This window comes from Siphateles boraxobius, unplaced genomic scaffold, assembly GCF_051911475.1.
Source record: "Siphateles boraxobius isolate OS27281-9 unplaced genomic scaffold, OSU_SipBor_1 54, whole genome shotgun sequence".
Taxonomy (NCBI): domain Eukaryota; kingdom Metazoa; phylum Chordata; class Actinopteri; order Cypriniformes; family Leuciscidae; genus Siphateles; species Siphateles boraxobius.
Window position 1 is genome coordinate 4,268,016 of NW_027509180.1, and position 15,041 is coordinate 4,283,056.

The window sequence follows — 15,041 nt, forward strand, 5'->3', positions numbered from 1 at the left end:
CAACCTCACCTCACCAGTGAATCACCAATGCAAAGAGGAGGAGACAGAACTAGTGATACGTCGTTGATGAACGATTCGTTAATTCATTTTGTGTTGACCGCGCATGTGCGCAACATATCATAGGTTCTGTATAAAGCAGAAATGATTAGTTTGAGTCTTCGGGAGTTCGGGTTCAGCTCGGCCGGGTCCTCCGAGTCTTTTGTTCTTCCTGTCAGTCCCATAGAGACTATGTTGTCAGTACCGGAAAGAGAAATGATTAGTTCATCTAGTCTTCGGGTTCGGCCGAGTCTGAGTCTTTCATTCTTCCTGTCAGTCCCATATAGAATATGAAAATGATCCAAACTTACTACTACTAGACAGAACAGGAAATTATATCAATTAAAGGGGAAAGCAGTCATCTCAATCAGGCAGGTATATAGAAATGAAAAATGTTGGTGTGAATTCTAACAAATACTTACAGGTATATTTTAACAGTGTACTTTCTGTACCTGTTACACCAGCTTCAAGACTTACCCCTTTTCCACCAACAAGAACTAGGTGCTGGTTCAGAGCTAGAGCTAGTGCCGGTTCGGAATTGGTTCGACTGACAAGCTTTCAAAGAACTGGTTTGCCTTTCCACAGGCTAGAGAGCCATCACAGAGCCAGATCTTACGTCACTGTATACGTCTCATGTTGCCCAGCAATGTTAGCGCGGGCGCCGGCGGCACACTCAAACACACCAGGCTTGTTCAAGATGGTTCAATCTCTCAGACCGATCGGCGCAAGACATCGAAGCACTGCGAGAGTGATTCAAAAGCAGAAGGAGTCGTATGCTCTCCAAACACTCCCGCAGCTCCGATCAGTCCACGCCACTCCGATGCATCTCGAACAAGCCTTCCATCAACAATGGCGGTCTTTGCGTTACTATTTATGCTCATGGCCTTGCAAACCAACATCGGTATCCAAATACGGCGAATCCAGCACGTTCATGCAGCTCACCGTAACTTGCATAGATGGAGATTACAATCGAGCTGCTATTAGCACGATTAGCTACTATTTAAAAATGGCGGTCACAAGTTTCTGTTCGTCTTGTTGGTCCCGGTGTCTTATAGTGTCAAGTTTATTGCACTTCAAAACACGAGTTGACTCAACTTCCAAGTAATCAAGTAATGTGGACTGGAAAACATTAGTTAAGAGAACTAAAAAAAATATGTTGGTTGAACTTATGTTGGTAAATGAACTGCATTTATATAGTGCTTTAAACAGACCCATGGCCACCAAAGCACTTTACACATTGCCTCACATTCACCCATCCATTCACTGACGGCAGTGTCAGCCCTGCAAGGCACCATCCAGCTCGTCGGGAGCAGCTGGGGTTAGGTGTCTTGCTCATGGACACCTTGACACTTGGTCAGGTGGAACCGGGGATTGAACAACCAACCTTCTGGTTTGTAGACAACCTACATGAACCACTGAGCCACTGCCGCTCAGATTTTATCAAGTTAGGGCAACATTATTATTATTTTCTCATGCTCTATCGCCAAGTTACTTGAGTTTACAGAAATTACTAGATTTCAAAAATTTAAGCAAACTAATATCTACAAAGAATCTACATGAGAATTGAGAATTGGCCAGTCAAACTTAACACTGACACTCCGGCGGCGCTACATGCTAACGTATTTCCAAAAAACGAACAAACATGAAATATTCATCACAGGTTATGTTGACGGATAATTTGAGATGGAGAGACATTAGACAACTGCACATTACCAACACTGTAAAAAAATGCTGTAAAAAACAGCCAAATCTTACAGTATCATTCTGTTTTCCATTAAAACAGCAATATACCATATAAAAAAATGCATTCGGGGTGATATTTGTCGTTTTCGAGAAAGTAGCCTACAGGAATATACTGTGAATTAACAGCGCTCAAAGTCGACACTCAGAGGCTGTGTTCAAAATCATATCCTATACCCTCATTCACTAGTATTCCCTACATTAGTTCACTAATATAGTCCACTTGACTGAGTGAATAATTCAGTTAATTTTCTAAGTTAATTGAGACCCTGATAAACAAACACCTGCTGTTGCCATATTTTTATAACAAAAGTTGAAGGTGCTATGATAGCTGTCTGTGTAATGTAGGGACTGAGACGAGTAATAGAATCTTGTGGGAAACAGTAGAGGCACCTTAAAACTAACTCAAACTAAAACAAAGCTCGTTTTGAGGAGAATTTGGTTGTAGCTCGTTGTCTAGGTTACTGTGATTGTAAATAGGCGTCGTTTGTGTTTGAACAACGTTTAGCTCAAGAATATTGATCCGGGAAGTTCGAATAGCCGGAATATAAAAAGAATATAAATATCTAGGTATCTGGTTGGATTCATCCCTGTCATTCATCACACACATCAATAACCTTCAAACAAAAGTCAAAGCTAGACTAGCCTTTCTTTTCCGTAATAAAGCCTCCTTTACCCATGCTTCCAAATGCACCCTCGTTAAGACGACAGTACTGCCAATTTTGGATTACGGCGATATTATCTACAGAATGGCACCAAAAACAGCTCTAAAAAAACTTGACACAATCTATCATTCAGCCATCCGTTTTGCCACTAATGCACCCTTTCACACTCATCACTGTGACCTGTATAAACTGGTGGGTTGGCCCTCCCTTTATACCCGGCGGCTCCATCATTGGTTTCTCCTCATATACAAGACAATTCTGGGCAAGGCACCTCTCTATTTGTCATCCCTACTTCATGCCGCTCATAACACCTATCACACAAGAGCAAGTAATTTGATTAAATTTAGTACCCCCCTACTTCTACTACCTTTGGACGTAATGCCTTCCGCTTTGCATCAGTACTGGAACATACTACAAAATACCCTGAAACTTACATCTCTGATCCCAATCTCCACCTTTAAGCAAAACCTAGAAAATTACATAGTTGACTCTTGTTCCTGCTGACAATCATGAACCATATTTATACACACATATTTAAGCACTCTATTCCTTTTCTTTTTCCCCTTTGTTGTCTGTCTTTTTTTAATTTAGTTGCTTGTTTATGTGTTTGACTATGTACAGCTGTACAGTATGTTCTTATTTATTCCTGTAGCCTCTTGGCCAGGTCATGTTTGTAAATGAGAAGTGGTTCTCAAACAGTTTACCTGGATAAATAAAGGTAAAAAAAAAAAAAAAAAAAAAAAGTAGAGATGCGCGGTTGGCGGTAACAGCCGCGGACTCCGCGGATAAACCGCGGATCGGGCGGATGACGTGACGAAAAAAAATATTTTAATTAAATTCGGGCGGGTGTCGGGCGGTTGAACCAATCAAATGAAAAATATATGTATACATTGTTAAATATTGTTATCTTTGTCCCTGCGCGCCGATCGGAGACAGAGTTCACTGCTGATATTCTGAGAGCTTTCTAGTCTCGCGGCTGTCATCATCAGCGCCTTGTACCGCCCAATCAGCGGATTGCGGGCGGGTGCGGTTTTGAAAATTGGTCAAAAACGTTGGTGCGGATGGATGGCGGACGGATGATGAGTTTTGTGATGCGGTTGCGGATGAAATAATAGCCCATCCGCGCATCTCTAGTTTGAAGGCGCGCGCGCGGCCGGGGCTCTCTCTCTCTCTCTCTGCTCGTTCTTCAGTAACATGCCCTGTCACACTCATCTGATCACTCACCGTTCAAATTAAGCTTTGGCGGGCTGCATATGCTGCAAATAAACTGCATCCGACTGTTTTCCCTGACTTCTGGATCGTTCGGCAGCATATTCAAACACTCAAACAGGAACAGCACATCTGCGTGGCATCGCAGTCATCTTGTTAACAGACCCACTCGCTGCACGACAACGCATGCGATGATGCGAAATGAGGCGTAGTTGTCTTGCGCTGGAGGTGGTCATATGCAAACGACTGGTACGTCACTTCGCACCGTGACGTCACTTCATACCATGGATCTAGAACCATAGATATCTAGAACGAGCTGTATCCACCTTATTCTGCTCTAAACAATGGGCGCCTATGGCAAGCCATTTTAACATTTAACAGCTAAACTGGATATGTGTTGCAGATATCTGTAATTCAGTTTTGCCTAGTCAAAAAGAACATTTCAGATATCCGCAACTACATTCTTCCTATCCATAATTGTCATTTCAGATATCCACAAAGACATTCTTCCTAGGACAAATGACGTCACTTTTGCCATTCATTTGTATGGGGTTTATCATTACAGATATCTACAATTCAGTTGCAGATATCCACTATGTGAATTACGGATATCTGCAACTGAATTGTAGATATCTGTAATTCCAGTTTGAGATATCTACAATTTGATTCTGACTAGTCATAACTCCAGTTCAAGATATCTTTAATTCACCTCAATTTAAGATATCTACATGTTCCTTTTCAGATATCTTCAATTAAGTTTTGACTAGGCGAAATTATGTTATAGATATCTGTAACTGGAATTATGACTAGTCAAAATAACGTTGTAGATATCTCAAACTGGAGTTAGGGATAGTCATAATTTAATTGTAGATATCTATTATCAATTTATAGATATCTTAAAATGAATTTTGATTAGAGATATCTGAAGTTTGAGATATCTGTAACTTTCATTCTGCCTAGCCAAAATGTAATTACAGATATCTTGAATTAGAGTTCTGACTAGGCGAAATGACGTTGCAGATATCTGTATGCAAATTAGGCCTGCATCCCACTTTAGGCGGGAGCAGAGTGTGTTGTTCAAATCATCAAATCACATAGCACCTGTTAACTGTTAACTTTTAATTAGCACTGATTAGCACCATGTCGGAGCTGCCAGAGGGTGAAAGAGTTTTTAATCGTCTTTTTAATGCTGTTAGCTCATCATGGCTTTTTACTGTGGGAAAAAAAATAATCTGAACTAAGAACTGTTTTTTCTCATCTAAGGAAGTTAATGTTATTGCACTTCCATGGCAAGAATTGCATGCATGTAAGCATCTTTATTGTGAATTAGTGAATTAGTGTAAATCTCTCTCACGCATAAATCTTTCGTCAACAATAACCTAATAATTTTAAGCATGATCATAAACATAGAAATGCATGGCAAACATTGCATGTTGCCAATATTTTTGAGAGACCCCCAGGCTAATGCTAATGAATACAATTTGTGTCATGATGGAAACATGGAAACATTTTCTGGTGTTTTTTTTTTTCGATTGCAGCCAACGCCATGACAGCTTCTTTCTTCTTCCATTCATAGAAATAAGGAAATTAACCCACTTCTTTTTTGATTATGGCGGGGAGGGGAAATTACACAACGTCATGCACAATAATTTGCACTAGTTATAATGATGTTTGAGATATCTTTAACATTCATTCTGCCTAGTCAAAACTGAATTACAGATATCTGCAATTGTCATTTAAGATGTGTGACGAGTTGAATGTCGTTTTCAATGACGTCATTGCAGATATCTGTAATTTAGTTTTGCCTAGTCAAAACTGAATTAAAGATATCTCTATCTGTCGTTTCAACTAGTCACAATTACGTTACAGATATCTTGAATGACAATTCCAACTATCCAAAATGTAATTACGACTAGTCAGAAAGACGTTGTAGATATCTACAATGTTAATTCCGGATAGTCAAACTTAGCTTTTAAATGCTAAAATGGCTTGCCATAGGCGCCGCCATGACGACGACTCCGGTTGCCTACTTCCGGTTCGTACTGTATTAGCAGTGAGAGAATGAGTTCAGGCTCTACATGTGCTGTTGTTGGTTGTTTTAACAATTCAAAGAAGATAAAAAACTTTTTAGAAACTGGGTGCTTTGAGCATAAGATAAAAAGGAGAGAATGCCTATGTCCGGTTCGTATCAGCTACATTCAATACCAGAGAGTAGACGTTTTTGGTTAGCTGCGCTAAAACTGAAGCATCCAACGAAAAATGTGTAATACGTTACCAGTAGGGATGGGCATTTCAAGCAAAAATAATATTCGAAGATCGCTGGGTATTATGCAATTAATATTCGAGAATCGCACCCCTCCATCACATCACGCACACATGCATGTAAAGGCTATAGGCTACACACCAGAGCACATGAGCAAAGCGGAGCAGTGTGACGCTTAAATATACGTTAAACAAAAAACAACTAAACATACGTTTTATATTTAAGTTTCACAATATAATGTTTTTTTTTTTAAATTTATTTCATCTATGTTGATTATATGAAAAGGGAACCGCAAGAGATGAGTCAGATAGGATCATAAGATGCCCAATATATCGGAAAACATTTGGAATGGCTCACACATGATTTTGACCACTTATCAAGTTTTGTTTTGTAGAAAGCCTTTCTTTAAAGTGAATTTCGTTTAGTATAAATTGTATCTTCATTTTTATCAATGTTTTATCAACAAATTGCCTGGAATAATAAATAAGAAGCACAAATAGTAGATATACAGGTCACGGAGGCGCGGGCGCGTGAACTGGAGCGCGTCTTATTAATCAACGAAACTCAGCGTATAAGTTACTTGCCTCACATACATGATAAGTATATCTATAGAAAGCTTGAAATGTGTACCTTTAAACAAAATAATTAAAAACGAGCAGAAATGGGCTGCTCTCTGCTTATGTATAGGTTAATTCGTATGAAGTGTGCATTTCTCTCTATAGGCGCGTTCACTACTGTGAAGATGGCGAGTCAGTATCATCAAATTTATCTTTGCAGTCGACACTTACAGAAAACACTAGTTATTAATAAACAATTCAAATGTTTAATGCATAATCATTACTTTTGCCGTTTTTTTTGTGGCAAGCTTATGCGTGCGTTGAGAAGCAGAATAGGCAATATATTACGAAAACGCTCATTATGGTTTAGCATTCTCTCCCATATAGTATACATAACTTCCAACCCAACTTCAGTCGTGCACGGGCAGGGGCAGCCCGACTTATTTCACATATTTTCTAACCAGCACATCACTGCGGCGTTCTGAGCAAGCGGCGCTTAATCTTCATAAAGCTTCGAACCGGAAAAGGACAACCGGCTTCCGGTTCAACCCCGCTATGAATCATGGGTAAATTCGCTAACCAGGAAAAAGGTGGATACGCTTATTTCACGCAAGGGGGTAATCCATCAGCCGGAAGTTGAAGCTGCCTCCAGGGGCCGCCATTGTAGCTGGCTATCACCTGCTGTTAGCATCCCATTGACTCCCATTCATTTTGGCGTCACTTTGACAGCGAATAACTTTACATCTGAGGTGTCCAAAGACTCCATTTGTCCATTATTTATTTCTAAAGAAACACGTCAATGTATAAAAGGCTCCATTACTTTGTATCTTACGTTATGGCCCCGTAGAAGCCATTCTTGTAAAAATAGGCTAAAAATTGCGTCATAACCACGCGACTTTATGTCGCACAATAGAGACATTACCGTATAGACAGGAGGAGAAGCTCGCACAGTCTCGCAGGCAGTCTTTTACTGTCTAAAATCAGCCCATGGCATAGATAGAGTCCATAAAAGCAACGCGACAAAATATTTAAACAACGTTTTTGAGGAATTGGAAATAATTCGATATGTGGCAAGTGAATACATATGAAGTAACATTTATCCACGAACTTTAAATTATTTATCTACTACTACACCTACGGGGGATGGGGAAATTAATTATCAGGAAATTATACAGGCAATGGAAGAAGAAAAAAAACATCTCAATGTCTATCGCGGTTATTGTTCCTTTATTTATTTACAGATCTACGCTTGAAGATGAATGTGATCCCGTTCGGAAGCCATATGTACAAAATGCCTACATAACGTGAAATAAAGAAAAACGGTTTTGTTCAAGTGTTTGTGACCATGATTTATTAGCCAAAACTACATGATTTTACACCTAGCTCACAATTCTTTATATATTGGAATATTATATGGTCATGTAATATTGAATGGATACGAAAATGACTCGAGGGGACATTATTTTATAGTATGGTTCCTGGGCTCATAATAATAAGTATTTTTTGGATGGGTTATTATTCTGATTGATGTAGAAGGAAACGAAAAAATTATTTGCATATGTGCCTATATTTGAATCATTTTTAATAATTTTGGAAAATTGTGCTGTAGCCTACATGCATTTATTTATCTGTTATTTTTTATTGTATTATGTGTGTGTGTGTGTGTGTGTACTAGCCAAATATTTAAATCTAATGGATATATACATAAACATGTTCAAAATAAACTAAACTAACTAACTAAAATTACTAGAACTGCAGATAGGCTACTCAAACGATTACAATCCTAAAGTAGGCTATTTTAAAGTCGATTTTAGCCACTTCTTTTATCATGTCATATTGTAATTATATAGCGTAATATGTTATATTAAATTAATTATTATAACCACGTCCATGGGGCTGCGTTGACAGGGTCAACCACACACACCCACACTACTCTTAAAATGTTACTGTTATTAAACTGCACATATCTGTCTATATTGTTCATACTGCATACCCATGTGTTCTGCTCATAATGCTACTGTTAATACACTTCACATATCCTTACTGTAAACCATACCACTAGGTCAACAGTATACTACTGTCTACACTGCACTATGTCATTTACTATTTACTGTATATACTACACTACATGTCTATACTGTACTTTTTTTTGCACTTCTGGTTAGACACTAACTGCATTGGATTGTTTCTGTACTTGTACTCTGCACATTGACAATAAAGATAAATCTAATTTAATCTATGGGTGTCTTGACACCTCCCTTATCAATATTCACTGTGTAGGCCACTGACTTTTGAATATGTATCATTACGAAATACTAAACCATAAGTAATAAAACCACATGACATTTCTGTCAAAGTATGTCTACTTGAAGTGTCTACTCTGTTTTAATAATAAATATTCAATCATTTGGTTAGTAATAAATATTTATTTAAACAATAAACACAAATAAAAACAATTAAAAAAGTTAAATGGCACGGAGGGAAGAAAGGGTGAGTGGAGAAAGGGTGAGGGGGAGAAAGAGCAGTGACAATTGAACAGTGTTATGTCTACCAATGTGATAATATGTTAAACTAATGACAAAAGGCACATACACAACCTCAAAAGAATTGAACAATCTTCAACTGTTTCATGTTTAAAACATGTTGAGAGGTTTAATCCAGCATCACCCTTACTGGATTAAGTCTCTCAAGCCTTCAGCTAAATTATTTAAAAAAATATCATTACCCCTAGTGGATAAATGAACTTCGTCCCTGAGAAACATTTGAGGCTTGTTAAATACAATTTGAGGGTGATGCACGATACCCCCCTGCATTCCCAAGACAAAGGTAGCCATCACACTGTTCACCCATTTACGGGACTTGTCAATTTTCCCCGGACGACCCGATCTCCACCGACCTCTCTGGGTGATGTCAGACAGAGCGATGGTCATCTGAGGGAAACGCCGATGAAGATGTTGCAGATCCTGCTTCATTGCTGCGACGAGATCGATGCTCTTCCTGCATCCCAAGTCGTTCCCGCCGCAGTGAATCAGCAGGACATCCGGGAAAAATGAAAAGGGCAACCATTAGTTATAGATGTTATTGTCCATCTATTATTTAACTTACATTTTATTTAACTGGCCAAAACAGACGCTTTTGTACAAAGCGATTTACTGAATAACTTTTTTATATGACTAATTCGGCCATTTCTCTTGCGATAGATCTTTTATTGTCTCTGTGTAGATAACAGTTAACGCCATTTTGCGTCCATTAACACTATACAACATCATGTGCATCAAGCAATCATGTTAATTATATGCCCAGCAAGCATGCTATCTTTACCAATGCCTAATTTCACCGTGCAAATTATATTTAAAACATTCGCTTCTTGGGCGGTTAAATAAATATGACTCATTTAACTTACATTCGACTTAGATTAGCTGTTTAAGTTAAATTACTAATCTTAACTATCATTTAGTTAGGAATAATTAGCCTTTGCCTAGTATCTCCATACATATACATATTGGGTATGAATTAATAAGTTCTTGAATATCATTTTACATAACTTATTAATATAAAGCATTAACTTAATATGGCGTACTGACGTTAAATTTTAAATAAATAAATATTAAGCAAAATGACAAAATAATTAATCAGAATACTTACCAAAAGTTGCTGCAGGTCGCGGTTGGGTGACTGTCTATGGGTGATTCAGATTTGTCTTGGCACAGCTACTAGAAGATTTACAACTGTCAGTCAGGTTACTCACGTGACATCTACGTCATCAAGCTCAGTTTGAGCCTGCGCAGAACACTTGGCTATCAGGAAGTGAGTGCCCATGTTTGGCTTCAACTCTCTCCGTTGAAATCAACGGGGTCGCTGTGTCCATTTCTTTTACTGTCTATGATTTCACGCAGCCGTTATTTTGAAATCGAAAGCGAGGCTGCGGTGGGAAGAAAACCGGAAGTGTCGCCTTTAAGCATAGGAGAGTCGCGAATGCGATGGCGTATTGTTGTGTTTAATGTAGAAATTTGTTATTCTAAAAATGTACATACATTTCTTTCTTACTTTAGACTATATACAGTGAAATTCATTTATAAAAAAAAATTTTTTTCAGAAAGTAAAAAAAGAAGCAGGAACGAACTATATCTACATATCCTATATTGGATATTAACATCCAATAGTGTAAATGGCGGCAGCAGCTTCAGGTTGGTAGTCCAAGGCATTGTTGTTTATGTTTACTTCCGGGGTTCTTCCCATCGCTTTCGAATTTAAAATAACCGCTGCGTGAAATAAGCGTATTTAGAGCTTGATTAAATAAATGCTTCGTTTATAATGGGGAGGACGTCTTAAGCTATGAAACTTGCAGGAAGTTTTAATAGTACATAGATCTCTTATATACCAAAAGATCAAGGCAAATTTGGTTTCTCATGTCATGACCCCTTTAAATATTGGCCTCTACCAAATGGTTGAGATGTCACTTAATGGTAAAAAATTTTACCGGAATTCATTTCAGTATTTACTATACTATTTCATTGCCCATCATAATTTATGATCAAAACCTTTTCTAATCTTGACAAAACACATTGTCAGAAAGGTTTTAGTCTCAAGGTTCCATATTTTGTGACAGAAGTGATATTTGGACAGAAATTTATTAATTTGTTACAGCAGAATGCATACAATTAAATTCAATGGAATTTATGTCATTTTTGGTATTACGCCTAAACAAAATCTCATGGGAACTTCAATTTTTGTGATATAAACTTCAAATATGGAACACAACTTGGTTAAATATATGGCTTTGATTTTATATTATTAGTAATTTTATGGTAAAAAATATTTTGTAAAATATATATTTAAATACAAGAAAAAATATTAAGTAAGCCTACAGTATATTTGATTTAATGTAAATTTAAAACTTCCATAACTTTTTCATACTTTTATTTTTTGAAGTGCTTTTTACTTCAGCAATAATATGCTGAGTGTTTACTTTAAAACAAGACCAAACTTAGGTCTATATTCCAAAGCATTCTTGAATTACAACCAAGTTTTAATAGTGCATTGTAATGTCCATTCTCAAAAAGGGGGGTGACAGTTAACCGTTATGTGCCAAATCGACCGTTTGGTTCATTTTGTAAAGTTAGGGCTCTTACAGTGTAATATGTAAAAAGAAATATGCTTAGCTTGCAAAATTTCCCCAAAAACAGTTCACATGGCTGGGGTATTTATTTGTTTCTGACATCCATGTTAGAAGAAGTGTTGTGACAAGTGCTGTTGATTGACACTGTGACATCTAGTGGATTTTTTTGGCATAACATACCTCAACCAGATGGTAGAGATGGCTCAATCAGTTTGAGTTAAGTTAGGTACTCCTCTCAATAAAATATAGTGACTCAAAATGTGCTCAACCATTTGATTGAGAAGACAGTTAAAGGGTTATGACAACAATATAGGAATGCACATGCCATGCTTAAAATATTTGTTTATTAACAACACAATACGAAATGACAAACATGGATTAAATACATGAAGAAAAAGTGACACTAGCATCTGTGTGTGCAGAGCAAGATATGATTAACCCTCTGAGGTCTAAGGGCATTTTTTCACTTTTTCTTCGATTTTACATATCTTATTAAATTCACCTTTTAAAGGCAATTACATACCATAATCCCATATGTTTAATATCAAAATGTGCAGAGAAAACCTAGATCTCTTACTGATGAGCTAACCACTTGTCCTAGAGCATTGTGTAAAGAGAGAGAGAGGGATAATTTGGCTCTAAAAGGTGAAAAATATAAGTCCGATTTTTGACATTTTTTTTGTGGAAACATACAATTACTCATGTGGACGAATTATTTTGGTCCTTGAAATGGGTTTCCCAAAGTCTTAGGGTCACAAAAAGTAGTGTAATATATTAATAAAATAGTAGATAATTAATAATAATTGTCTAAAGTGACATTTTGAAAAATCGTTTTTTAGTAGCTGAGAATCTATCGAATTCGGCAAAATCTGAACCATTTATGTGCGTTGATCCCTGGCCCAGATGGCTGATGGCGACCGAAATGTTCTATAAAGACAAATCATGAGGAGCATTAGCCATTGTGGTGACATGTTCTATGAGATTTCACTAATTGTTCATCCCTGACACAAAACGTGTATATGGATGCTTACCAAGGACACGCTGTTCCCGCAGCTTGAGCTGCTCGCTACGCCAGTGGTCGTAGCAGTGCCTCTCGTGCTCACCGCACAGCTGGTGTCTGCAGGCCCTTTTAGGAGGAGGCCCATCCAGAGTCACAGGGCAGGACTGGATCAGCAACTCAAACGCTGTCCGTTCATCCATCCTGTCCTGCCGGCTGGTGGACGCACCAGACCCATGTCTACAAGATCAATGAATAAACAATAAAGAAAGTGCCAACCCAGATAGCAACATTGTTTCGGCCCAGATCCGGCCAACATCTGGCACTTGTGGGATGCGTATCTGGACCACATGCAGCGTGGAATGACGGCCCTTGGGTGGCCCACTCCTGTTTGCCAGATCTGGGCCACAAGCAGGCCATAGCAATGCCACATGTCAGCCAAGAGTAAAGAAATAAACCAGAACTGGACTTCATCTGAGCCACAAAATCTGTGTATATTAAATATGGAGTCATCTCAACCTTAATAAACTTGTTAACAAGCAGAATCACTGAAGGAAAGAAGAGAACAGAAAAAGAGACGAGCAGAAACACAAGAACTACAACTGACTTCAGACACAGTCTTAGATGAAATCAACTGAAGAGAAAAGAAGACATTAAATCTGTGAAGATCTCAGCAGAGGAGGATTAAACAACTCCACAAACAGCATTACCAGCTTCACTTATTACTACCCAGACTGACTTTATTTCTGTCAGACTTCTACAAAAGTTTTTATTGAGAATTAACAGAGGTTTAACGCTAATGTTTTTCATTTGAAGTCACCATAACAGTGATTAGTGTTTCCATTAGTTGGGCTCTTAACTCTTAAAATATCTTTTGTCTTTTTTTGGCTGTTGTGACAGTGTGTCTAAAACACATTTGCAGTAGTAAAGAAAGCTAAAGTGAAATGAGATCAGGTTATAATGGTTACCTGTTGATGGTTTTATAATCATCATGAAAAAGCTTGATTCACTGATGACTTTGGAATCTAACAATTGTGTTGATCCATTAATACACAGCAAAATCCCCAGTGTTAAATTAACACTGCTCAGTGCAGGAAGTCCTAAAAAAAATCTGTTTTTCAATAATGTTATATTATTATGTCAATGGACAAAATTCATCCTCAAAATCAGAAAGAACACAGAACACATATAGACAGAAATGAAGTGGCACACTTCACACATTTTTTGAATTACAAAAATTCTGTCACAAATTGTTAGAATTATATGATTTATTTATTTGAAATAAATGATAAACTGTAAAGACTCCAACTTTTCTCTTTGTAACATCCTGATCAGGTTTGATTCTAATCATAATGTAACATTATTGAAAAAAATATTTTTTTCAGTACAAAAACTGCTAAACTTCGACAAAAAGTAACTTTTATTGTTATAATTATGATTTCATAATATTCAGATATGAATCTAACTGTAAAAACTTTCAGTACTTTTACTGGTATCTACTGGTTAAAGTGATATTTTTTGTACTTTTAAAACAGCATTTTCCAAAAGATGGGCAAAAATCTTACACTAAACCATGTCAAATTATCCATTTTAACCCCATGAATGAAATTTAGAAATGTGGGTCTTTATAAGGAGAATTTATTGGTGTCAATTATAAAGGTTTTTTTTTATAAAAAAAAAAAAATACATTTATTTATATAAATTTTGTTGAGTAAAAATGTCCAAATGTGGAGAAAAAACATTAATAAACTGAGTAAAATTACATTTGTTCATTTTAAAAAAAATTTTTTTTTACTTTTTTACTTTTACTTTTTGTTGCCTGGGGTCACTGAGATCACAAACAGCCCAACTGTAAACTGCAAATGAACAGTGCACAAGGGTTAAAGTGGTGGAACATAGTGCAGAACAAAGTGCATCCATAACAGGGCATTGTGTATCAAAAAGTTAAATGAAAATAAATAAATACAAATAAATAGAATGAAGAAAAAAATATATCTATATAACAAACAAAAAAAAAAAAAAATGACAAAATGGCAAAAAAACTAAAATAACAGTGCATACAGACAGTACTTATGAAGTAGAGATGTCATTTAAAGGGTAAAGTTATGTTTATGCACTAAACAAGTTCAATAACCTGGATTTATTAACCTATTAACACAGTATACCCCATTTTCCCATGATATATGTACTTACAAGGCATTTGCCCACCGGCAACTATAGTTGCTGCTTGGACTTTTGACTAAGTATACAAAAAAACTATAGATCTCTTGTATATGTCAACAAAAAATACTTATTAGTAACATGAAAAGGACCTTCTTTGGGAGGGTTTGCCTTTGCCAAGCTTCCTGGAAGTAGGGGTAGGAAGTTGACAGCCTCATGTGACAGGAAGGAAGTTAATACCTTTTTTTTTCTTGAAATCCTTTATTTGGTTGTTTCCTTGCATGTCATTGAGACA

The 15,041-nt window shown here is 37.1% G+C and overlaps 2 protein-coding genes across 5 annotated transcripts in view; both read right to left on the reverse strand.

Annotated features, from left to right (window-relative positions):
* LOC143714414 (uncharacterized) overlaps nucleotides 1-15,041 on the reverse strand; it is a 1,189,624-nt gene that overhangs the window by 820,630 nt on the left and 353,953 nt on the right. The gene's annotated exons all lie outside the window — the stretch shown is intronic.
* LOC143714378 (uncharacterized) overlaps nucleotides 1,202-15,041 on the reverse strand; it is a 68,338-nt gene continuing 54,498 nt past the window's right edge. The window contains exon 2 of the mRNA XM_077205489.1: nucleotides 1,202-1,465. Coding sequence (XP_077061604.1) covers nucleotides 1,440-1,465 — 26 coding nt within the window. The 3' untranslated portion in view covers nucleotides 1,202-1,439. The remainder of the gene's footprint in view (nucleotides 1,466-15,041) is intronic.